Source organism: Podarcis liolepis (assembly GCF_965112155.1).
Source record: "Podarcis liolepis genome assembly, chromosome: 4".
Classification (NCBI taxonomy): Eukaryota; Metazoa; Chordata; class Lepidosauria; order Squamata; family Lacertidae; genus Podarcis; species Podarcis liolepis.
This window is the reverse complement of record NC_139558.1, coordinates 54,569,186-54,594,210: the sequence shown is the minus strand read 5'-3', so window position 1 is coordinate 54,594,210 and position 25,025 is coordinate 54,569,186. Positions and strand designations below refer to the sequence as shown.

The 25,025-nt window shown below is 40.5% G+C and overlaps 2 protein-coding genes across 6 annotated transcripts in view; one reads left to right on the top strand and one right to left on the bottom strand.

Moving 5' to 3' along the window:
* The window catches only part of CRYZL1 (crystallin zeta like 1), a 29,194-nt gene extending 28,557 nt beyond the window's left edge, over positions 1-637 (bottom strand). For 2 of the 3 annotated variants that reach the window (XM_083500236.1, XM_083500242.1), the window contains exon 1: positions 3-495. The gene's annotated coding sequence lies outside the window, so the exon portion shown is untranslated. The other variant, XM_083500238.1, reaches the window with a different exon arrangement.
* A 34-nt stretch (positions 638-671) lies between these two features.
* ITSN1 (intersectin 1) overlaps positions 672-25,025 on the top strand; it is an 84,282-nt gene continuing 59,928 nt past the window's right edge. The window contains exons 1-4 of one of the 3 annotated variants that reach the window (XM_083500164.1): positions 672-971; positions 18,005-18,064; positions 19,061-19,153; positions 21,479-21,542. In XM_083500164.1, coding sequence (XP_083356290.1) covers positions 18,037-18,064; positions 19,061-19,153; positions 21,479-21,542 — 185 coding nt within the window. In that variant the 5' untranslated portion in view covers positions 672-971; positions 18,005-18,036. The remainder of the gene's footprint in view (positions 972-18,004; positions 18,065-19,060; positions 19,154-21,478; positions 21,543-25,025) is intronic. The other 2 variants (XM_083500165.1, XM_083500166.1) reach the window with 2 other exon arrangements.

Sequence of the window (25,025 nt, the reverse complement as noted above, 5' to 3'; positions counted from 1 at the left end):
ACCTCTTCTTAGGCCCCTCTCTCTGATTCTCGCGGGAGCGCGAATCCTAGCTTGGAAAGCCTTAGAACGGAGCAGCGCAGAAACGCAGATCCCAATTGGCCAAAACGGCTGCCACTCTATACGGGGGGCGGGGGACCGAGGGAAAAACGAGGGGAGCGCTCCGGAGCGGCGCGCTCTAATAGCTTATCGACGGGAGTTCCTGGCCTGCTAAAACTACAATTCCCAGCAAGCTTTGCAGCACGGGTTGCCTCATTGGTCCCAGCATGCAGCGCCTCTCCAATTACTGAGTGAGCAATAAAAAGCCGTACTAGGCGTGTGAGAGGCAGAATAAGGATGGGAGGCAAGTCAGCTTCGCCGCGGTCTCCTTTCAATAAGCATGACTTTCGAAACACCAGGCGTGCTTCTTTCTCGTCACGTCCAGCCTCGCTCGGTTCCCCTTCGTTCACACAATTTCTATCGGCCCGTGCGAAACTTGCGTGCCCTCCTCGGCTCTCCCTTCACCTCGCGCCCTTGGGCTTATCTCCTCTTTCCCAGAGCGCGCTTTCGGCGACCAACTCGGCGGAATGCTCCCCTCTCCTAATGGTGGCTGGGCGCGTCCGTCATCGGGAGAGGGGTGGGATCTGCGGGCTGGGCAAGGGCTTGGTTGGCTGCCTCGGGATTTGCGCCTCTCTTCGGGTTGCGCAGTCAGGCGGCGGGTGTGCGAGAGAGGGAGAGCCGGGCAGGTCGCTCCTCTCTCTTTCCCTCTCTCCGCCCACACGCGCCTCCCCCACCCCACTCCGCCCGAGACAGCGGCGGGGACTCTGAGGCGGCGGCGGTTAGAGCAAGAGCAGACGCGGGCGGGGATGGTGCGTCTCGGGGAGGCGGTGGCCTTTGCCGCTGCCACCGCTGTCGCGCCGGCTGCTGCTGCTCCTGCCGCCCCTCCGTCCTTGCTGTGGGGGTGAAGAGGACACCCGAGACCCGACAGAGATGAGGTAGCGGCGTGAGGCGGCGGCGGCGGAGGGGACCCGTGGGCCAAGGGGCTCGGCAACGGGCAGGGCGAGCCCGGGGGGTCACCCTGGTGAGGGGAGCGCAGGCGCGCTGGGGAGAGCGAGGCGGGGAGGGACCCCTCCACCAGCCCCAGCGCACGCGCGCGCGGCCCTCTCGCCCTTGTTCGGGGGCCCCGCATTCGCCCCCGCCGCCCGCCCTGTTGTTATTCCCAATGTTATTCCTGGTTGGCGGCCCGTTTTCCCTCCCCCCCGTATGATTTTTGTCCCCGTTCTTCTCTCCCTCGGTCCATCCCATTGCCTGGCCCACCCCCCTCCATTGCCCGGCGCCCCTCTCTCCTCCCAGGCGCCTCCCGCCCGAGAGGAGGGCGATCCGTGGCCATTGACCCGGAGTGTGTGCCGGGAGCTCTTCGCCGTGATTCCTTTTAAAAAAATCTCTCCTAATGCTGGTCTTCTGGCGCCGATAGCGGCGCCTTTGATTTCGTCTCCTACTCCGATCTTTTTGACTTATTTCTTAAGAGGTGGGGAATATATATATATATATATATAATATAGCAAGCAGAAGGGAATAAGTGTGCGGGGTGATGAGCGGGCCCTCCTTGTGGCGGGTGGGGAAGAGAGAGCTTATTTATGCCCGGCTCGGGCAAACGAGATTGCCTTGCCTGCAAAAGCAGCCGACGTCTTTGTCGTGCCTGTTTTAACAAACACGCTCTCGCTCGTGTCTGTTTTAACAAACTCGCCGGTAGACTGTCGGTGCGAAGAGATGCAACGAGAATCCGAGGTGGAGCATGCAGAAGTAACTTATACAGTAGTGTCCCTGGCTGAGATTGCTGCGCGTGGGCAGCCATGGTTTCCAAAGAGGAATCTCCGTTAGTGACATTTTCCGACTAAAAAAAAGTGTCTGGATTTTTGCATGAGGTTTGGCCTTGCACTTTCTGGCCCATGCACCTTTTTTTGGCCTTCATAGCCCTGTAATGAAGGAAACATGTCCTCCACTTCAAAGATTGGCATTTAGCCTTGGAAGAAGCAAGGTCTTTATCACGTCTGAGTTTAACAGCAACATTTATTTGATTACATTTGTACCTATAGGCAGTCTTCATCTTGGATGTGTTTTCCTCATAGGAAATTGACTACTGAGAACAAACTGCTTACCAGTAATGCTATATAAAATAATTTCATCTGGAGTAAGTGTTCAGTAATGAAACAGCCATGAAAATCTGACATAGTGACTTCTTGCTCATAGCCATCCTTCACAAACAGTTTTTTGGCTGCTTGTTAAAGACAAATACTGTATATCCAGTTCAGTTTATTATGCTTGAGGCTAAGACCAAGGAAATAGTTAAATTCTTAGATCTCTTATGAAACTGTGAGCTCCTTTGGCAGGATTTAAGATGTCCGTATGATGCTGAAGTCCAAATAGATAATTAGTTGGATATTAATACTCTAATCAAAGATCTGGGATTTATAGAGCATCCCAAATTAAATACAGTGGTACCTCTAGTTATGAACTTAATTCGTTCTGGAGGTTCGTTCTTAACCTGAAACTGTTCTTAACTAGAGGCGTGGGGCTTCTTTCTTCTGCTGTGCCGTCAGCACATGATTTCTGTTCTCATCCTGGGGCAGAGTTCTCAACTCGAGGTAACTCTTCCAGGTTAGTGGAGTTTGTAACCCGAGGTGTTTGTAACTTGAGTTACCACTGTACTTATAAACAATAGTGTGTTGCAAAATGTTAAAAGCTATATCAGAGTGAATAGCAGAATCACAGTATGCTCTAGTCTAGAGGCTGGCTGTTGAGAGGTACTACCTAGCTTCCCAATTGACACATCCCAGCAATGATAAAAGGGAAATATCTACAGAACTTGCTGGGAGTTTGCTTAATGTGATAGTAAATTAACATTCCTCCCACACATCTCAACGTAGCCCTCCAGGAAATTTTTTTTGATAAGGGCTCTTAATAGTTGGTTTAACCCTTATATTCTTAGTATGTACTTTGTAGAAAATATTGAGGGGAAAATAGATATTGGAAAGTTAAATATAATAGCAATGGATTCTGAAAAACAAGGCAAACAAGAAGGCATGTTCGTTGGTTAAGAAATGACTGTGGTAGCTTAGTGATGGGAAAAATGAGAGAAAATGACAGAAAAATTAAATTCTCCATTTTCTATCTTTGATACTGATGGCATGAAACATATTTTTGAACTAAATAGGTGGAAATAGTAAAACATAGACCAAGCATTAGGAAAGCCTATTTGCAAGAGTGGTACAGGATACTTGGCAAGATTTCAGAATTTATATAGCTGCTGTACTGCTAAAGCTTGGGTGGCTTACAGGAAGTTAAAGCAAATATAAAATTATATTAAAATAGCTGTAACATACAGTAGAGTAAGATTCATTCATACCATAAAATACATTTAAAAGATCTAAAAGGCCCAAACAGATTATATAGCATCAAAAAGAATGCAGGAATAGTGACTGGCCAAGTTCTTCAGAGAGGGAATTAAGAGGCAGAGTGCCTTGATTGAGGGGACACTAAATTTGGTCACCACCTACCTTCTAATGACTAGGACCAGTAACCTAATGCCAAGCCAGATCAATTGTAGAAGGAGGAGATTCTTTAGATTCTCTGTTCCCAAGTTGTTTAGTACTTCAAAGGTTAAAACCAACACTTGACATTGTCCCATGAAAAGACTGAGAGCTGGTGTCTGGCTGTCTGAGAATTGGAAGTTCCATGCACCTAATTCAGTTAGGAAACCTGTTCCTGTATTTTGCATATAGTTCCAAAGTGGTTCTCAAAAGCAGCTCTTTGAACAATACATTGAAGTACTTTAAATAAGCTGTCAACAGAGCATTGATAACAGCATTTTTTCATTGAACATTTTTCACACAACAGGTTAATATACAGTATTGGTATAGAAAGGAGTACAGTGGTACCTCGGGTTACAGACACTTCAGGTTACAGACTCCGCTAACCCAGAAAAAGTACCTCAGTTTAAGAACTTGGCCGGTGGCGGCACAGTGGCAGCGGGAGGCCCCATTAGCTAAAGTGGTACCTCAGGTTAAGAACAGTTTCAGGTTAAGAACGGGCCTCCAGAAAGAATTAAGTTCTTAACCCGAGGCACCACTGTAACTGAGATTCATACATGATTATTCTAAAGTAATGTATTGGAACTTGCAACACAATCCACACAGCCTTTTCTGTGTCTACCTTGCCCCTTCTTTGATGGCCTCCTCTTACATTATGTCAATACTTAACTTCTTAGGAAGTTATTTGAACTCTAGCAGCTTTGATGAACTCTGGTTTTTTCCTATTTGACTCTTCGGAGTGTATTTAGTCTGTTTGAGAGTTTTTATTAAAAATGTATCAAATGAGGAAATTGAATTACATTCAAAAAATATATTTGTAGCTGCTAGTTTAGATCTAGATGAGGTCAGTTGCCATTAGAGCTCACTGAAATGGTGAGAAAAGTTAGTCGTGACTAACAGGGCATGAGTTAAATGACAGTCTGGGTTCAACTGTCTGCTTTTAATTGAGATGCGTATTTGTGTGCAGCTTCTTTGACTTGTTTTTGACTGCTTATATCTTTTTACTGTTATTTGCTTTGAACTTTTTGGAAAATGGAATAGAACTTATTTTAACTTACATTTCTATGCATGTTTATTTGAAACTAAGTATTCAGTAAAGACAAGGATTGTGATCCTAGTCTCTAGGATTTATGTTTAGATTTATAGACTGAATTACTGCTGGAGGTGTCTAAATCTTGTGAGTTTGCATGTATAATGTATGTGCATAGTAGCATACACTGACATACACGTTACTGAAAGCCTATTTTTCCTCAGTTCCTGAAACTTAAGGAATAATAAAAGAGAATGCATGCTTGTTGTTTCTGTGGTTTATAGCTAAGTATTACTTTTTAAATAATTCCAACTTCCAGATCTGGTAGTTCAAAAATTGTGTGATTAAAATACTGGTAGAAACATTACAGTACAGTCATACTTTGGGTTGAAGTAGCTTCGGGTTGAGCATTTTCGGGTTGTGCTCTGCGGCGACCCGGAAGTAACGGAACGTGTTACTTCTGGGTTTTGCCGCATGCGCAGATGCTCAAAATGACGTCACGCACATGCACGGAAGCGGCGAATCGCGACCCGCTCCAGAACGGATCCTGTTCGCATCCAGGGGTACCACTCTATCTCAACACTTCTGTGTAACTAAAAGTGGGACTGTAGTTTCGTCTAGATATAAGAGAAAGCTGCCAGTGGCATGTGGAGGAAATACTTATTTCTAGTGCGGCAGGCAAAAAGATGGAAATGGTCTAACTTAAAGGCCTCTTTAATTCAAACCATAGAACCATTGGCATTTAGGCTCAAGCAGCTCACAAACCGTTCGAGCTTGTATGATTAGTACTTGTATGCTCTCACTTTGGCAGTTTTACAGCAGTCATGTTTTCACACAGATGAGCTGTTTGAGAACAATTTCACCAGTGTATTAAGCCCAGAATCTTTGCTTCAGAGTTAACAGACAAAGTGTTGCTTAAAATTGCAGTTAAAGGAATTGATTGTTTTAGAGTCTCTCTTTAGTTGTACTCTAGTTGGACATTAGCTTTTTCCAGGTTTACTTGATGAATCTTCAAATGTCTGTTTTTTGCAAGCTTTTAAAGAAGTAATACTTTACTCAGAGCTATGTTTCATAGGAATCAGTAGGGGATACCTGTAAGTAAATAAATGAAGCTCAGGGTTGGGATGCCAGTAAATAGATCTAGAAAACAGCTAATAATTGAGACTGTGGTCCAGGCCAGATGTGATAAAACAAGCTACATCGAATGAGCCACAATGTTAAGCCAAGGTTTGTTCTTGGTTTTCCAATCATAGCTTGTTTGAACAGAATATACTCTGATCCCTGGTTTTGATATATTGCTAAGCCAGATATATATTGCTTAGCTAGAAGGGAGTGGGCACAATCTTCATTTGTGGTGGACCATTAACATAATGTTTAGCATAATGTATAAACTTTGACATTGTGTTTTAAGTGTTATATTTCAATACTCTCTATAGCAACATGATCTATAACATAACATCATAATCTATAACATAATTTTATTGGTATAGTGCACAACATTCACAATATGATGGTACTTTAAACCAAATAGTGCTTATATGATGTCCTAAACTCAATATTGGTAGACATGCAACATACCAAACATTTCTAACTTTGTTTATTAGCATTTAGCTACACATTTCTGTTTTTCCAGTAAAATTCTCTAAGCATACCTTGATTGTCTGCATATATATGAAGCTAATTATGAAATATTTATTAGATGTATATGGCTTCACTTCTATATTATAGTACAAATATCTGTCTGACCTTTATCTGAGGATAAGTTCTTAAGACCTTGTTCTTAAGACAGCTTTCTAAAGGTGAATTGTGAGTCTGAGATGAATCTGGCAAGGTTCCTAAGACGTCATTAGACTTGTAACTGACCATTCCCATATACAAATTTTATGTCTGCAGCAGCTTCTGGTTAAGAATGTTAACCTTTTGCAATGCAACTGTGAATGGCAAAGGCTAATTATGAAAAGCTTAAAATAACTTAAAGCCTTCATGCTCAATTAGAAGTAGTAGTGACTACTGCTTGAATAGTAAAGTACCTTGGTATGTAGCTTCTGATCCTTGTTCTTTCTTTGACTTTGATAAAGTGAAAATAAATGAAGATTCCAGCTTCAAAATGGGAATGACAGCTATTATTTTAGACTATCATAATTGCTATTATGCTGTTGATTCGCTCCTGTGAGTGGGAGCATCCCTGAGCATAGCATAACATTTTTTAATTTCAGATTTCTTTTAGACTTGGGTTGGATTCTAATTTCATTTTCCATGGATGAAAAGATTCCTTCGTCTATGTATGGCTTTTGAATCCAGTGGAGGGATCCTGCTGATGGAAGTGGAGACTATTTTTGCTAATCCCTGTTTCCCCTACACAGACCCCCTTCCACACACATCGTGTGGGTGGCCAGAGTACACTGGCTTTCAGCTCTGCAGTCCGTAAGCAACCTTTACTTATCCTTCTCCACTAAATGCTTCTCTTGACATAAAAGCCAGCATTCTTGCACACCTTTTTGAATGTTTCATTAGTGTAAAAAATACGAAGAGCACATGTAAAATGTTTCAACATAAAAAATTCATAGTGCCCTATAAAGGCATCCATTTTGAGCAGATGCATGTGTTATGTGAATATTGTATTTGATCTGGAAAAGACATTTAATGACCATTATGCACAGGGGTTCCATTCCTGGCCACTACGTCCATCAGCGGAGTGCATATAAGCATGCGCTGTTCTGCCCCCATTCCACCCATTTAGTGACATTTTTGGGTTACTTCCAGGTTTGACTGTGAGTCATTCAGACACACATTAATCAGTTGTTGACTATATGGCATATGTTGGCAGAAGGAAAAGCCTTGCATTGGGCAGACATAAATCAAAAGAAAATTCTCAAGAAAATTCCACTTACCATTCATCCTATATCTGAGGATAAGTTCTGCACTGTGGATTAGTGGCTTCCATGTCTAGGAATTGGGTATGAGAGTTGTTCTAGGCAGGATTATGCCCCCTCTGAAAGATCAGGTATTTAGTTTGAGGGGAGTATTCTTGGATTCCACCTATTGCTGGAAGCACAAGTTTCCAAATCCAGCTGGTTCTCCAACTAAGGCTCTTCCTAGAAAGGGGTAGCTTGGCCACTTTGCTTCATGCTATAGTAATTTTCTATATGGACTACTGCAGTTCATTCTACATGAGGCTGCCCTTGAAGATTGTTCAGAAGCTGCAGCTAGTACAATATGCAGCTGTGGGGATCTTATTGGGTCTCTTACCTAGAGACCATATTGCATCAGCCTAGAAGCATTTGCAGTGGCTGCCAATTAGCTGTCAAGTCCAATTCAAGGTTTTAGTTTTGACATATAGAACCCTATATGGCTTTATCTGAGAGACTGTCACCCAATATTAACTGACCCAGGACTTGAGATCTGCTCTTTCGGCTTGTCAGTAGTGCCATCAGCAAGGGCTCTTAAGGAAGCAAGCCACCTCATCTGTAGCATTCCCCTCAGAAATTTGGCTGGCACCAACTTTGCTTGGTTTTAGGTACTAATTGAAAATGTGTTTTTGTGGGGGGTTTTTTGGTTAGGCTCCTGATGGATAAATACTTGGTCCACAGAATATAGTGACTATATGGTTTTAATGGGTTTTAAGAGCAGAATATAAATTATAAACTTTCAATTTGAAGAGATTGCAAGGAGCATTGCATCTTATTTAAGGCTGAATTACAGTTGCTTTTAAAAACATATTTTGTTAAATATGTAAAGGAGAACTGATAATCATAATGAATATTTAAACTACTGTGATACTGTTGTTTGAAAATCTGTAGCTGTGTAATCAGATCAGTAGCTGTATAATAAATCAAACCAATGTAGTGATAGTGCTGAATATTTAAACTATACATTGTTATATTGGCTAGTTTGTGTTCACAAGCTTGCGTTTAGATTTGTTTTATTTAAAATTGTACCCTGCTTTTTAAGGAACTTCCTCCACAGAGCAGTTATTATCTCATACTGTATATATAATTCTATATAATTCTACTTATTCTGACAATAAAACATTCAAAATTCAGTACAACTAATCAATATATCAGCAGAAAAGTAGAGTGCAAAAATAGAATAGAAAACTGCAAATAATAAAAACAGCATTAAGACTAACAAGGATTAAAAACTGCAGACATCAACATATTTTCAGAGTGTATGGTTCAAGAGCTGAAGGTTATAAAGGAGGAAGAATTCAGCTGTCTGCTTTCTAAATGCTTTTCATATGCGTAAGGCTGAATAGATGCTGTGTAATCTGACTTTCAGCCTAGCATGTCAACAATCTTTAAAATGTAAAGCTTCTTTTAATTGTATTCAGTTTCATGTTCCCTAAAATATAACTTATATGGGCAAACTAAAGAAATGAATTCTTGATGGTAAATGTTCTGTATTTTGCTGTAGTTAAATAAAAGCACTTCCCAACCCTGCAAATGCATGTAATCTTAGTTGGGTTGTCTGAAGTTTAAAGGAGATCAGGTGACAATTCCTACACATCTATAACATCTGATATCTCTAATTAAAATATCCACAAAGAGGAGGCAAACAGCTTATGTCTCATTTACAAGATAAATCAGTTTAAGAAGGCAAGCATAATAGCTTGGCCAAGTCCATATTGTTGAAAATAGGAGTATCTATCTTAAGGCAATTATTTGTGCTAAGTGTACAGTATGGAAGAATTAGACACTTGCTCGGAATGAACTACAGTTTAATTGTAGTGTTCAGCTCCCTTTATTTCAGCAGACATGGTCTTTCTGGGTAGTAAATACCCCATATAGACCATGTAATTAATACCCTATGTAGGTAGCTAATGCATTTTTTCACATTTATATTTTAAAAATGCAGTGTCTGTATACATAGGATATAAAATACGTAGTCTATATAGAATATATATTATGAAGAAAGCTGGTAATATTAATTACGTTTGAATGATATTTCACAAATTACTAAAGATCACCACAGAATTTGATTATAAACTGGTTATAAAAGAACTATATTCTGGCTGCTTTAATCTTCTTGGTGTCTGAATTTATTTCACATGTAAAACATAGAATTTGGGTTAATAATATTTGAAAGTAAAGTTGTGCTGGAAACCAATTTGGACCAGATGAAGTATATCTCTAGATAATGGTTTTCAGTAATTGAATTTATATGGCACATATAATATATGCCATATTTATATGGCATATATTTATATGGCACTTTTGTGGCTTCTCAAGGTAGAATTAGACCTTATGAATGATGCAAAAACTTTAGCCTTGTTCTACATTTGCTCCTTTAGTGTCTAGCTGTAAAGAGTGATAATGTGTGTGGTTTCCCTGCTCTGTTTTATTGATTGGAAGGATGGGGAATGTTGTAAGATTCAACATAGATAAAAGAAAATACTTCTTCATTCAGCATACACTTAACTTCGGAACGTGCTCCCACATGAGGCCACCAACCTAGATGGCTTTAAAAGATAAGACAAATTCATGGAGGAGAGGGCTGTTGCTGGATACTAGCCATGATGGCTATTCTCTGCCTCCACGGTTGGAGTTCATAATGCTTCTGTGTATCAGTTACCAGAAACCACAGGAGGGCACGGTGCTCTTGTGCTCAAATCCTGCTCAGTAGTGGCTACTAAGAGAACAGGATGGTGGACTAGGTAGGCCTTTGACCTGATCAAGTAGGCTGTTCTTATATTTTGCCTTAACCACAATATGTAGCTAATGTTTGCTCCTGGCTCCTTAAAGCTTGGTTCTGTTCTCCATATTCTGTGCGTTTAGATTTGATGAGCTTTGCTTTGCATGCATATGTAGTGTTTCACCTCTGGGCAGGAGCTACTTTGGCTGGAAGGCTTGTACACCTCTCTTCTGACATGGCCAGGAGAGAAAGGGTGTTTTTACTTTTGAGGTGTGCTTGGTTTGAGTTATAAATAAGGGCTCATTTGCATGTTTCATTGTATTGGAGTTTCTGAACCATCTTCAGAGACAGCCCCACAGGGGTTGCAGTAATCTAACCTAGAGATTACCAGAGCATATACAACAGGAGTTAGGCTGTCCCTGTCTTCCAGGTAGGGGCACAGCAATACTTTTTGCTTACTGTATTGCTTACTGTAGGAATAGCAGAGCTAGTGCCTTCCCTGCGCTGTTCTACCATCTGGATCTTGTGTGTTGGTTTATAAATGATCCACAGTTCAGCTGACCCATCGTTTTAAGCTGCTGAAGACTCATGCTTAGTTGTTAGAAGCACATGTGATGGCTCTGTGCCTGAAACAGCTTAGAAGCTATTGGTTTGCTGAAGAATTGTGTTTCATTAAGCAGACTTCCCTTTGGATTTATGCAAGGGTAATTAAACTAATGAACTACTTGCTTATGCTGTTAATTTGCAAATCAAGGCTTTGCTTGAAAAATTGCTATAGAATCTAAAAACAAATTATTGTTCTAAAATTAAATGTTGCTAAATGTTTTATTCCCAAGTTAAATGCAAGAAGTACACAGTTGCATGCACACACAACTTTCTGAAAAGTAAACATTTTGGCTTCTTGAATTAGAGTCTTGCCGTACGTATGAGACCTGTGCAGTTGTACTGTAAAGGTAAAGGGACCCCTGACCATTAAGTCCAGTCGCGGACAACTCGGGGGTTGCTGCGCTCATTTTGCTTCACTGGCCAAGAGAGCCGGCGTTTGTCCGCAGACAGCTTCCAGGTCATGTGGCCAGTATGACCAAGCCACTTCTGGCGAACTAGAGCAGCACATGGAAACGCCGTTTACCTTCCCGCCACAGTGGAACCTATTTATCTACTTGCACTTTGGCGTGCTTTCGAACTGTTATCTTGGCAGGAGCAGAGACTGAGCAATGGGAGCTCACCCCATCGTGGGGATTCGAACCGCCGACCTTCTGATCGGCAAGCCCTAGGCTCTGTGGTTTAGACCACAACACCACCTGTGTCCCATTACTGTGAATTTACTTCTAATATTCCTAATAAAATGCAGAAAGTTCATCTTCAGCACCAAGATGGTATCTTATGTGGATAAAGGTATTGATTTAACATTTTATATATTTAAGGTTTTTATATATCATTTAATCATTAACATTTCTAAGCAACGTACATAAAATTATATCCCAATTCCTTACAAAGAATAAGAACAGTGAAAATTCATCTCAGTCCTGAGCACTTCCTTTAAACATCTAGTGAAATAACAAAGTCTTTGCATGTGCCAGCAGTTCAGCAAAGAGGATGTCTGGCTAATCTCAGTCTGGTTAGAGTTCCACAATAATGAATGCATTTTTTTTTAACTGAATGCATAGATTCTAGTAGTTACAAGCTGTGCATTTGAGCCATGGAGGACCACCAACAAAGACTCCCCCAAGAATCATGAACTTGGCCTGGTAACTTTAGGCAGCCAGTTCAAGCTTTTAAGCACCAGTGTTACATGCTGTCAGTAGCCTGTTCCCATGATCCTCAGGGTCCCTTCCAACTCTACAATTTTATGATTCTGTGATCAGCAGTTTAGCCACAATATTCTGCACTAGCTGGAACTTCCAGATCAGGCGTGTTGGTAGTCCCACATAAAGTGCATTGCAGTAATAAAGTCTTGAGGTTACCAATGTAAGAATTGCTTTGGCCAAAAATGGTTGGAGCAGCAGCCATACCTGCTAAAATGCACTCTTAAACACTGAGGCTGCTAGTGTTACTTGGCAACAAATTTAATTTCTATTTACACCTTGATTCTTGTACTGTGTCTAATCCAGGAAGTCTGGATTACAGCTAGTTGTGCAGTGAACATGGTATACAATCTTTCATAATTTATTACTCACCCTTCTGCTAATATTTACTCATGCCTCAACCTTGAATCATCTGCAGAAGTGAGATAATCTTTTTGGTCCCACAAGTGTGTTCACTATTTAAAAGTGCATTGCTTTTTAAAAATCTCAGTTTTGACTGTGGTAAAACTGCCAAATTTTCTTAATATAGTGTAGCAATTGAGAATTCCTCTTTTATCTGCTGTCGTTACTCAATATGGTGCCAGAGTTAGGTTTCAGAGTTGCAAAAAAAAAAAAGTATCACTGATTTTTACACAGCTTGGAATGTCAGTATGGATTTCCTAGTGCTTCTTTTCTAGGGGGAAAAAGTGCTGGTACTTAAAAGATGGAAGTGGGGGCACAGGCAAGGGGAGGGGGCAGTGTATGAGGGAGGGGCATAGCCTGATGCAAAGTTTGGGTGGTGGAGGCGAGTTACCTGCTTGATGCTTCCTTGCCCACCCACCTACCAGGGTGCCTGTCACCCAGATGAGGAGGTCTCCCCCGCAGGAGCACCATCACCACCAATGCTTACCTTCTGGCAGCTGCTTTGGTGAGGGAAGCGTCTTTCCTGCCAGTGGGGCTCCTCCCCTGTTCTGCACTCTTGCTTTCTCTCTTTCCTGCGTCTGTCCCCAAGCTGCCATGCAAGGAAAAAGAGGGAGGGCGCAGGATGAGCAGCTTTGTCAGTGTGTGGTGTGTGTGTGTGCATTGCCTGCAGGCTATGGGAGGAGGAGGACACTTTCCTGAGTCCTTCCTGTGTTCTTCTCTGGGGCGGCGGCAGCACGGAAGCCTCTGACTTGCCCAGGCTGCATCTGAGCCTTCATTTTATTGTAGCTGCAAGGAGAAGCCCCCAGTTCACTCACTGCCACCACTTTGTGTGGTGCCTGGGAGAGTGAGTCTGATGTGGCCATCTTGTATATGAGTGCCATTCTAAGGTGGGAGCTGATCTATTTGGTGGAGCATTGAGCTGCCATTGTATAGCTCCTTCTTGGTCTGACCAGAAGAAGATTCTCGAAACGGATTGAAATCCATGTGTCTCGGAGTTCAGTTGGGATCACACCAGCACACATATACACAAAGAGTGTTGCTCTCATGGACTTATTTCAGAACTGTTTGGCTTTGAGATACTGAGTTGTGCATGTTGTTATTTTGGCACTGTATGTATTATTTAAGATTTCATGTAATAGACGGTATGGAAATGCTCTACATTATTGTTAACTGTTTTTGTGAACTACATACAGAGTTGTCTAGTTTGTGATTTATGTCTCTGTGTTCCTTGGGTGTGACATTTATGCACAACTCTCTGAAGGTCCTGTCACAGCATTTCGATTTGGTTGATGTCTGGACTTTGGCTGGGCCATTGCAATACCTTGATTCTCCACCCACCCCCAGCTATTCTGTTGTAGATTTGTTGGTGTACTTGGGATTGTTGTCCTGTTGCACAACCCAATTTCAATCAAGCTTCAGCTGTCAGGCAGATGGCCTCACATTTGACTGTAGTATACTTTGATATACACAAGAATACATGGTCAACTCAATGACTGCAAGGTTCCCAGGTCCTGTGGCTGCAAAACAAGCCCAAATTATCACCCCTCCACCACCATGTTTGGTAGTTGGTATGAGGTGTTTGTGCTGATATGCTATGTTTAGTTTTTGCCAAATGTGGTGCTGTGCATTATGTCCAAACATCTCCACTTTGGTCTTGTCTGTCCAAAGGACATTGTTCTAGAAGTCTTATGGTTGTTAAGATGCAACTTTGCAAACCTAAACCATGCTGCCATGTTCTTTTTAGAGAGAAGAGGGTTTCTCCTGGCAACCCTTTCAAACAACCATATTTGTTCTGTCTTTTTCTAATTTTACTGTCTTGAACTTTAACATTTAACATGCCAACTGAGTGCTGTACAGCCTGAGATGTAACTCTTGGGCTTTTTGCAATTTCTTTGACCGTTGCAGAGCTTGACCTTGGGGTGAATTTGCTGGGACGTCCACTCCTGGGAAAATTGACAACTGTCTTGAATCTTTTTCACTTTTGAATAATCTTTCTCACTCTAAAGTGATTGACTTAAAATTGGTGGTGATGGCCTTATAAACCTTCCCAGTTGTATGGGCAGCATTGCTGATGTCTTTCGTCCTTAGCGTTGTGTTAAAACACACCTGAATGCTCCAGACCAGCAAACTGCTAAAACTTTGGATTTTATAGAGGTGGGCACACTTGCTGATGATCAATTAAGCAAGGGCATTTGATTACCAGCATCAGTCTACTACTTATCCTCTTAATTTCTATGGAAGCAGTAACCGTATACTTAGTTTTTCACACATGGCTTCTTCATTTTGGCTTTGTTTATGTTAAATAAATCATGACACAGTGTAACAAGTCATCTTGCTAAGGAACAGATGATTGTTATTACTGTATTTTTCTGTGTATAAAATATGTATAAGATGACCCCTAATTTTTTGAACCCAAAATTAAGAAATCAGTATTTTTTGTGGAGGTCACCCAAAAAGGGATGTTAGCCAAAGTTGTTGATATTTGGGGGCAAGATCACCCTTGAGTTGTTTACCTTTTTTTAAACTTTAGAAAGGGAGGGGGATAGACAAGAACACCCCAGTTCTAGAGGTGAAAACAAATCCCTACGCAGACTATCTTGCCTATAAACTCCCCACACCAATAAACCTATTCCATTTTCAGCACTTGGACCAATATGGTCATCATTGAAGGATCCAAGGGAGTTTATACCAGTCAAATCTACATCTGAAGGCAAGATTAAGGTTTATCATGCTGTTATCTCTGTGTTTCATTGCCCTCTTGATGAGCATACTAGTTTTATGCACCCAGAAGTTCATGAATGGTTTATATACCACCCTGTACCCAGAGGTCTCATTACAATTGTCACAACATTGTACATACAATTAACATTCAGTCTTGCAGTTGGATGAAAGCCCCATAGAAACGTCCTGCTGTAGGTCAGTCCAGGCCTGGACATCTTGCCAAGTACTGGTTGTCATTATGTACTTTCTTGCTCGCTCTTGCTAGGCTGATTTATTCTTGCTGTTGAGCTCTGTCTTGTTTGCTCATTTGAGTAAACTTCATGCAGACTCCCAAATAAAACTCACTGACCCAGCTACCAGCCTTGGGATCTCACCCAGGTGGACTGCTGACCAGAACTCATGATGACTGTGTTCTTTTGTACCGGTTCTTTTGTGATTTGTAAAGCACCATGCACACTGATGCTGTATAAAATAAGAATATTAGCATTCCAAATAAGTAGCCCCTCATAGGATGATGCTTGGTTTTTTCCCTCTTTGATGTATTTCTAACACCCTCATTTTTGCTTAAGATTCTTCTAAGCTACAAAGCAAAGTTAGCACTGTGACAATGTTAGTAACAACCCTAATTGAAAAAAATCTGTCCCTTTGCCAGACCTTATGAGAACTCCATGGTGTGTAGCTTTTATTTCTCAATTACCGGTATATTGCATGAAACTTCCTTAATCAACTGAATCAAAATGATTTATACGTATGTAAGACTGGAAATTACACCCAGACTGTAATTTCTTCAAATCTTTAATCTTTTCACTTTAACTACTTAAAGTGAAAGAAAAACATACTTTTCTTTTAAGCAAATGGGTGTGGTTCTAAGTTTCTGTTGTACGTACTTCTATGGTAGTAATTTGGTAATCTCTGTGTAATTTACTATGCATGCTAATTTATTGTTGGAATGGGGTCTATCTTGTTCAATCTTTTTCCTTAGGGATACAATGATCAGCAATCATGGGGGCATCTAATGTGGCTAGCATATTTTAACATATTGAGCTATGCAGAGTCTATAAAAGATTGGGAGAAGATTTTGCTTTACTTCAACGAGCATTTGGGAGAGAGAGAGAGTGCCATTCATTTCTTGGAGTATGGTACTTAATCATTTTATGTTGGTGAGAGTTTGAAGGGCTTCCTTACCTGGAGTCAACAGACTCTGTTGACAATGAAACCTGGGCAGCTCCTTTCCCATGTTCTGCTGTTGTGCAAGGTAAGGAGCAGAGGCAGGAGTGGAAACTGCCCAGAGTGGTTCGGACAAGGAATCAAATGGGTGGAGTACAAGAAATAAATTATTATTAGTAGTAGTAGTAGTATTACTCCTCCTCCTCCTCCTCCTCTTCATATTCCGTTTAGTCTGAAAGTTTAAGAAAGGTTTTATGCTTTCAAACCATAGGTGACAACTTTTATGAGCCGGACTACGCAATCTGGTCCTCCAGATGTTGTTGGGTTGTTGTACCCATCATCTGTGCCCATTAGTTACCTGTATAGTTACCTGTATAGTGCCCATTAATTACCTGTATAGTTACGCTTACTTAGCTTATGGTAGTTGAAGTCTGAATATTAGGAGGGCAGTGGGTTCCCTATCCATGTTTTACAACAGATTTTGGCTGCTGTAGAACAGTGAATCTTGAGTGTTAACATAATAAATGGCTATTAGGTCTACATTTGTGAGTCATGTGTTTTCCAAAGCTTGCTATTGTGTGTGTTAGGAGGTTACCTGGCCTTTTGTCCTAAGTGATTCACCAATTCCCTCAAACCTCTTGAGACTTGGTTGAATACAACCCTATGTATTTCATTAAAGTTATTCTCAGAGTAGCTGCATTAAAATTAATGGACCTCAGTTAGTCATGTCCATTACTTTCAACGAGCCTGTTCCCAGTAGAACTAACATTGAATGCAACCCACATACTTTATTTTACTGAAGGGTGATGTCTTTCTCAAATGGGTTGCCTAGGGATAGATATGGGATGTACATATTCTTAGTGTTATTTGGGTGGATATAAGATTTTAGGGAAAACAAAGAGCTATTAGCATTCTTCATGTTGTAATTGCTAAACATCACATATAATTCCACTGGAGTTTTCTGGGAAACAGTGAAATATGGCTAAAAGATATTTAGTATTTTAGAAAGTGACTGCAAAATTATTGTAGTCATAGCAGGCATGCACATATTGTAGAGCATAATTGCTGATTATCATAGTAAGAAAAACTTGTGTCTAATTTTTCCCCCAGGCTATGGATAAAATAGCTTTCACTATATTTGCTGTTTCTCTGTCTTAATAATGTGATACTCTAGAACTTGGTGATCCAAATTCAATCTTTAGTATACGGACAGGGGTCTATATTGATTATAATACACACAGAAAGGGAAATTCTCCAGAGCTGTAGGCAGAGGTAATGAGTGAGGTTTCTGAACTGGTAACTGGCAGAGGGGCCAGTGGAGGACAGAGGCAGGGTAACAATAGGGTAAAAATAAAATGCCATTCTAAGGATGCAGCTAAGTGCAGATGGCTGAGTATTTGATGGCCAGGAACAACTAGGTTCTGAAATCAGGAGCAATGTTGTAACTGGGAGCAGGAAGAAAGCTGAATATTGTATTTCTTTAATATTTTATGCTTGCTGCCCTGGGCATATTTCATAGCATTTGGAAACCGTTTTTGTCTTGATTATATTTACATGACTACTGCATTTATAGAGAAGTTCTCTTTTTCTGTATATCAGTAAATTATATGATAGTAAGCAAATACCTCTGAAGTAATACCTGTATACCTGCTTGTCTTAATGTGCCACTCTTTACTCCCCAGGCATCTATTAGCAAGTTAAAGGTGATTGAACCATGGCTCAGTTTCCAACACCTTTTGCTGGTAAGTATTAGGACCCCCCCCCCAAATGCTTCTTGTTCATGCTTGCTTTCCAGCTTCATGAGGAAAATATAGTTGGGCTTGAACACACTAATAAACTTAGTGTGTAGTTGCAGTTGTTGAAAAAAAGCACCCTACTGCTTATATGTGTTGAGTGTTGTTGGGTGGCTGTTGAAAGTCGGGGAGGCTGATGCAGGGCATGGCTGAAGGTAAAGGCAGCAAGAGGTTGTTGCTCAAATATAACCTATGCCCAGGGGTCTGATAAGATTGTGTCATACGATTTAGGTGGGGATTTATGCCTAAAATTAGTTGGGGGCCCACCTGCTGATCCTAATCTTCCACCTTTGCTGGAGATTCACACATTTTGACTGGCCTTGGTAGCCAGTTACTTTTTCCAATAGTTAGATGGAGAGCAGGCTTTTTGCTTCTGGTTCAACAGAGGCTACAGTAAGTGTCTATTTGTTTTGTACCTGCTGCTGACTAGAGGGGATGTTACAGGGTAGAGGATGTGTGCATTGTAACAACTTCTTCCCACCAACCCATACAGTGATGCTACATCTTATCATAAGATACATCCTGATGCCGTTTTAAATGACTAAACCACTATCTTCTTGTAATACAATAATCTTTTTACTGTTTTGATCACCAGAATGATATTTATGGTTGCCAATGGGTTCTGGCAACTGTATTCATAGATTCTAGATCTTCAGCAGCAAGCTGTAGCTGTGTTGCTAGCAGCCTGTGTTACCAGCTTGCTGTATGCACAGCAAGGATATATGCTTATTGGTCTCCTCTATAACAGTTGCTGAGCTTTCCTTCCTTCAGCATCCCATGAGGCAATGGGAGTTGTTTCAGCCACTGTGGTGGAGGGCTTTTTTTTTTTTGCAAGTCTAGCAGTGTTTAGATTCTTCATAGCACATTGAGAAAATAGCTGATGCTGTCATTATTTGTAAAGCCTATTTTTCCTGACAATATCTCAATCTCTTGCTTGTGAATTAGGCAACCTGGACATCTGGGCTGTAACTGTGGAAGAGAGAGCTAAACATGATCAACAGTTCCACAGTTTGAAACCAATATCTGGATTTATCACTGGTAATGCCATAGCTGTCATGTGTAATTTCAATTGTGATAATATGCACCATCATGCAATTTAAGGTTTTCCTTGGGCTGCCCCAGATCAAGCATCCAAGAGGCAACTTAGCAATGCTACTTGTTCTCTAAGACTGCAAGGAGAAGCAAAGGAAGTACCAGTACTTTAAAAATATATGTTTGTAAATGTATTGTCAAATTGAAGTTAGGAAAAATACAAAACTCATTGCTGTGCGATTTCTGTGATTCTGATCATATGTATAGTTAGTTCATAGGTTGTCTCCTATTTTTCATACTGGAATCTAAGTTCTAGAATAATTATAATATTATTAAATAAAAAAGAAGAAGACTCTCTTGTGCATGGGGGAAAATGTCTTTGATTCTTGTCTGTCAAATTTGCCTCTTGCATAGTTCTCCATAAGCGGCAGAAAGGAGGAGCAGATGTAGTATGAAAGTGAGGCAGTTTGCTAATATAAAAATGATGGTTGGTGCCTCCAAACATTTGGTTCTGCAAGATCCACCACAACTTCCCTTGGCCCTATCAGCCACTGTTTCTTCTATTTGCTGCACCCCAGCTTACTAGTCACAGTAGTAAAATTCAGAGGTAGTGTACCTCTTAATTCTGTATACAGGGATAAACCAAAGAGGAATAATGTTGTCTTCATGTTGTGCTTGAGGGGTCATCTAGTCCAACCCTCTGCAATTCAGGAATCTCAACTAAAGCATCCATGACAAATGGCCATCCAATCTCTGCTTAAAAACTCCTAGTGAAGGAGAGTCTACCACTATCCGAGGAAGTCTGTGTCATTGTTGAACAGTTCTTAACCATCAGGGAGTTTTTCTTTGTTTAGTCTGAATCTCCTTTCTTGTATGCATTCATAATTTTATACACTTTTACTATATTTCCTCTTTACTCACATCCCCCTCCCAAGCTAAATAACCCCAAATGGTTTAATCTTTCCTTATAGGGAAGTCGCTCAAGCCCCCTTGATCATTTTGATTGCCTTTTACTAGAAGGAATGAAGGTTTGGATCAGACTTACAGAGTGACCATAGCTGGTTATATCTTATCGCCCAAAATGTAACAGGTTGGCAGTTTTGCCTCATTTCTGTGCTGCTGTGTCTTCTAGCCACACATTTTTGAATGAAAAGAACATTAACGCATATCCAAGTTTTATGAGAAATCGTCATTCATATGTTTTAAGAACAGTTTCTGTGGAGAAAGTGTTTGCTTTTCTCACTTTCACAAGGCACATAATTCTAATAAAGAAAGAGTTGCTGCAGTGGAGAGAGAGCAGGAACCATATGTTTCCCTTTTATCTAAGCTGATGTTAATGCAATGTGAATTTCCTGGTAACTAAAGTGAGGATGTTTCAGTTTGTAGTAATGTGCAGTTCAGAATTTGTTCACGTCCCCTTTAACACATTTCAGTATAGTATCTCAGTATTCGTTTAATAAAATGTAGTCTTTGGTGGCTGTAATGTGGATTTTTAAAAACTAGTGTAGCATTGTAGCTAAGGGGCTTACTTGTGGACTTGGAAGTGCCCAGTTCAAATCACACCCTCTTTATTTGTTTATAATTTTTGTATCTCAGAGGAGTTCACATAAATAAAGATGAGATATAGGCCTGTCCTTCAACCTTACAAACTAAAAACACAAAGCATGCAAGGGAAGGGAAGTAGAGGTAAAAGAATATTGGTTTGACATTGCCAGGAATAAAGAGCTATAATCAGACAACTACATCCAGTTGAGCCACAGTGTTCTTTCCTTGCTGTTGGTTTTGCTTGGACAACAGAGGTGCTGCTGATAATCCAGCCATTGTTCCTCTTGTTAAGGCTGAGGCCAGAGAGTTCTTCCCTTCAGTCCTGCAATCCCAGGGCAATTGGTAGTTGGAACCAAGCTTTCTTTCTGGCACGGAGGAGGTAAGCAGGCACCATACAGCTCCTCTTTCTCTGACTGATGGGTGCGGCCAGACTGAACTTGACATAGGGTTCTTTCTGAAGGTAGAGGCTCCTTCAAGGCAAAAGGGAGTAGATTGCTCAATGGCGTAATCTGCCCTGTCTCCAGTTTATATAATACTGATCTACCATACATGCTTGGTAAAAGGCAGGGGCTTCTATTAGCCCCAGCCAGAATAACCCTGGGTCAAGGATGATTGGAGTCAATCAAGCGACAAACAGGGGCTACAAGTTCCCCATCCCTGGTGTGAGGATAACTGGCAATATACTGAACACCCTAAAAGTGCAACTTAGAAATTTTATTTATTGTACATTGGTTCTCTTATCATTCTTAAGACATTCCATTTGAAATACTTCCTCCTTTCTGACAGGTGATCAAGCCAGAAACTTTTTTTTCCAGTCTGGGTTACCTCAACCAGTTTTAGCACAGATATGGTAAGTGTAAATTTCAGGAGTTCATTTCAGACAAAAATTGCACAAGCAACATATTAACTTTCTACAGTTACATTTCATCTATTTTATTCAAAGTGCACTTTTCAAGACAAGGACTTTTGTCAAAATGGCTCTCATTGAGGCCTTTGTGAAACCATTTTTTTAACACTCCAAAGAACTAATAGAAATGAAGAAATGAAATAAGTGGTAAACATGAATACAGCAGTTGAGAAACTGCATTCTGATACCTTTGTGTAGGCAGCCTTAAATTAACCACCTGAAATACTTGCTGAATAAGTAGAAGCATGATTCTAAAATTAGAAGCTGAAAGAAATTCTATATATGGGAGTTTTTTTATTGTCTAGAGAAGAGCAACAAGTCACCTAAAGCATAAGCTCTGACCTGCAAACTGCCTTTATTTACTGAATTTTAGGATTTCTGTGTAATTGCCTTTTAAATATGCATATCTGTTGAAGCCTTAATAAATTTCTGTCTTGGCACATAACTTATTTGCTAAGGACTGCTATGTCACAAAAGTCTCCTTGTTTTAAATCAAAGATACTGCAAACAAATTTGACAGCCATGGTGATGTGAAAGGTGGTTGTGCTTTAAGATGGAATAAACAATATACCGGTATATTTACATTTGTACAGACTTGTAGAATGTATGTTGATATTCTTAAATTCTTGTAAAATGTGTAGAACTAACAAACAGTATAGCATCTATTGCTTGAATACTTCTTTTACTGGCCTCTTACAGTATTTGTCGTTGGCAAGCCAATAATCCATTAAGAAGTGTCTTATGTAGGCTTTCAAATCAAACTGTAATGGTTCTGAAGACAGTAACTGCATTTAAGTAGGTATAATCTGGATTACTGGATTTTTGCTTTACTAGGATAATTGTACTCCCTGAAAACCACTTGTTGGGTGTATCCTTCCCTCTGGTGAGCATTCATAATTCACAAAAGTTCCACGTACTTTCAGTAGTGCTGTTTGAGACCAAGCAGGTTATATTTTCCTGAGTAGCTAATGAATTGATAACATAAACTTCAAATGAAAGCAAAGGTTTTATTTAATCATAGTAAACAAGGTGGTAATTTATGGCACTTGCAGTTTGAAATGAGACACGTCTCTCAATGTGCTACATTTCAAACATTGAAAATGGTAGATACAAGACATCACTAGAGCAGAGTTCATAAAGTAATAAATATGTTACTGGATTTATTGCCATAGATTGCTGAGGTTTTCCATGACCATTTCTCTAGACTGTGGCTATGATCTGTCTTTGTGAAAATGTTACCTGGGAAGGAGCAAAAAATGCTGATAGTAGCATGAAGAAGCATAGCCAGAAATTAGGCCATTTGCTCTGAGCCCATTCACTCGTTACATTCCAGAGTCACAGCTCAACCCAGTATGTGTATTGGCCTTTTCTACGCTCATCCTCTTCACCATCAGGAAAGTAGTGGGTATCACTTGGTCTGTACCGTGTCTTGGCATCTCTTTGACATCTCTGTCTGGCCTTGGAGACAAGGGGGGCCTCAATTAGGGGTTTCCAAGTAGTTTTCTGAGCGCTCTTTGCATTGATGGAAGACCATTTACATTATAACTCAATTACACACAGGTCTTACTATCCAAACATAACAAGTCCCCAGGAAATTGATTGTTAGATGAGTGTTCACATAAAGAGCTGATGATTTCAATTATTTCCTATGGAAACATTTCTTTTTTCCCAAATAAATTTTTATTAGTTTTCTAATATTACCCCAATATTACCCCAGTTGTACAATTTATACAAATACAAATAAATTCCAAATACATTCTAATTATCCTATGGAAACATTTCCAATCCATGATTTGTCCAATCTCCCTCCCTCTCTGGTTTCCACCCCACACTGCTGCAGCCAACTAGCAGAATACAAAGGAAAAGCAGTTCCCAGTCCAATCTTTCCTGCTCTGATTTCTCACATCTCCCCCTTCCCTTTCTCCATGGTTTCTGCCCAAAATGGCTGCCACCAACCTGCAAACAGGAAGAAGTAAGGAAATGGGCATTTTGGATAACAAGTTCTCCAATAGCAGGGCCTGTGTGTAGTTGTAAAATGGTGATAGAAGTACATCTTAAATATTAAGTAGAGAACTAGAAAATTAGGGTAGATAGTGAAACCAAGGAAAGGAAAGCGTTTTGAGACACAACAATGGAAAATACAACACTCCAGTAAAACTGATTAAACTCAGCGGAACTTACTTCTAAGTAAATCTGCACATGAAGCTGAGTCAAAGCATTGGTCCATTTTGTTCAGTATTATTCTCGAGTGGACACTAGGACACCACAAAGTGGTTTGTAATCCTTCAGTCACTTAAGCGGGAAATAATGTCATCACTTCAAGGGAATCTCTGAGTCATCCCCTTCCTTGGCGTGACAGTTCGTTTTTCCTGCCTCACTTGAAGCAGACCTGTTTTCGCTGATGCTCTTCTGGTCTTTTGTTCTGGTTCATTGTGCGATCTTTGTTCTGGTTTAGGGTTGTGAGCTTTGTCACTGGGTGTGCAAGTGATTCTGTGTTGAGGATTTTGGTTACATTTTCCTCTCCGTGTCCCCACCTTCAAGGTTTTTTCTTTCTTCAAGGTATATTCTGTTTAAGGTATTTTCCCTGAAAGTCTGTGTCTTGCTGCATTTTGTGGTCTCTGTGTGAGATTCACCTACAACTATGTAACTGATTTGTTTCCTTGCTGATTATACAGTTGCTTTTAACACTTTATTGCACTGTTGTTAGCTGAGGAGGGCAGGGCTTTTGAAACTGGGAACTTTTGCGTTCAAAGCATTATGCTTTGGCTCCTCCCCTAGAGTAAGCATGTTGTTTTTGAAAAGGAAAAAGGTTGAGTAGTGTTATATTAAATACAAACATGATGTGTATCATAATAGCACTCTAGGTTTAGGGTGGGCTTCCTCAACTTCGGCCCTCCATATGTTTTTGGCCTACAACCCCCATGATCCCTAGCTAGCAGGACCCAGTGGTCAGGGATGATGGGAATTGTAGTCTCAAAGCATCTGGAGGGCAGAGGTTGAGGAAGCCTGGTTTAGGGTCAGACTTTGAAGTGTCCTTATACTCAAGTCAAAATGACGTCAGTCTTTCATCTTGAAACATATGAAAACTGGAGGGAGGGAAGACAAACAAATCACTAAATGGCAGTATTACACTATTCCTGTTGTAACCATGATCTTACAATTTCTGTGAAATCTAATACCACTTTCATTTGTGGAAAAACTAAATATTTTTAACATCAGATCATTTCCTGGACTTTGTATTTCCATCTCTCCTTTTGCAGCCACAAAACTCTGGAGTCACTGACATCTAGTTCACCTTTGACTGAGGAAGTTCTCAGTCTAGAAGGTGATAAAACAGGCTTCCTTGAGGTTGTTTACTATGTTAAACATTCAAGCTGGATTTGATTAGTTGGGCTGATTATTTTATACTTGTGTTTTCTGTTAGGC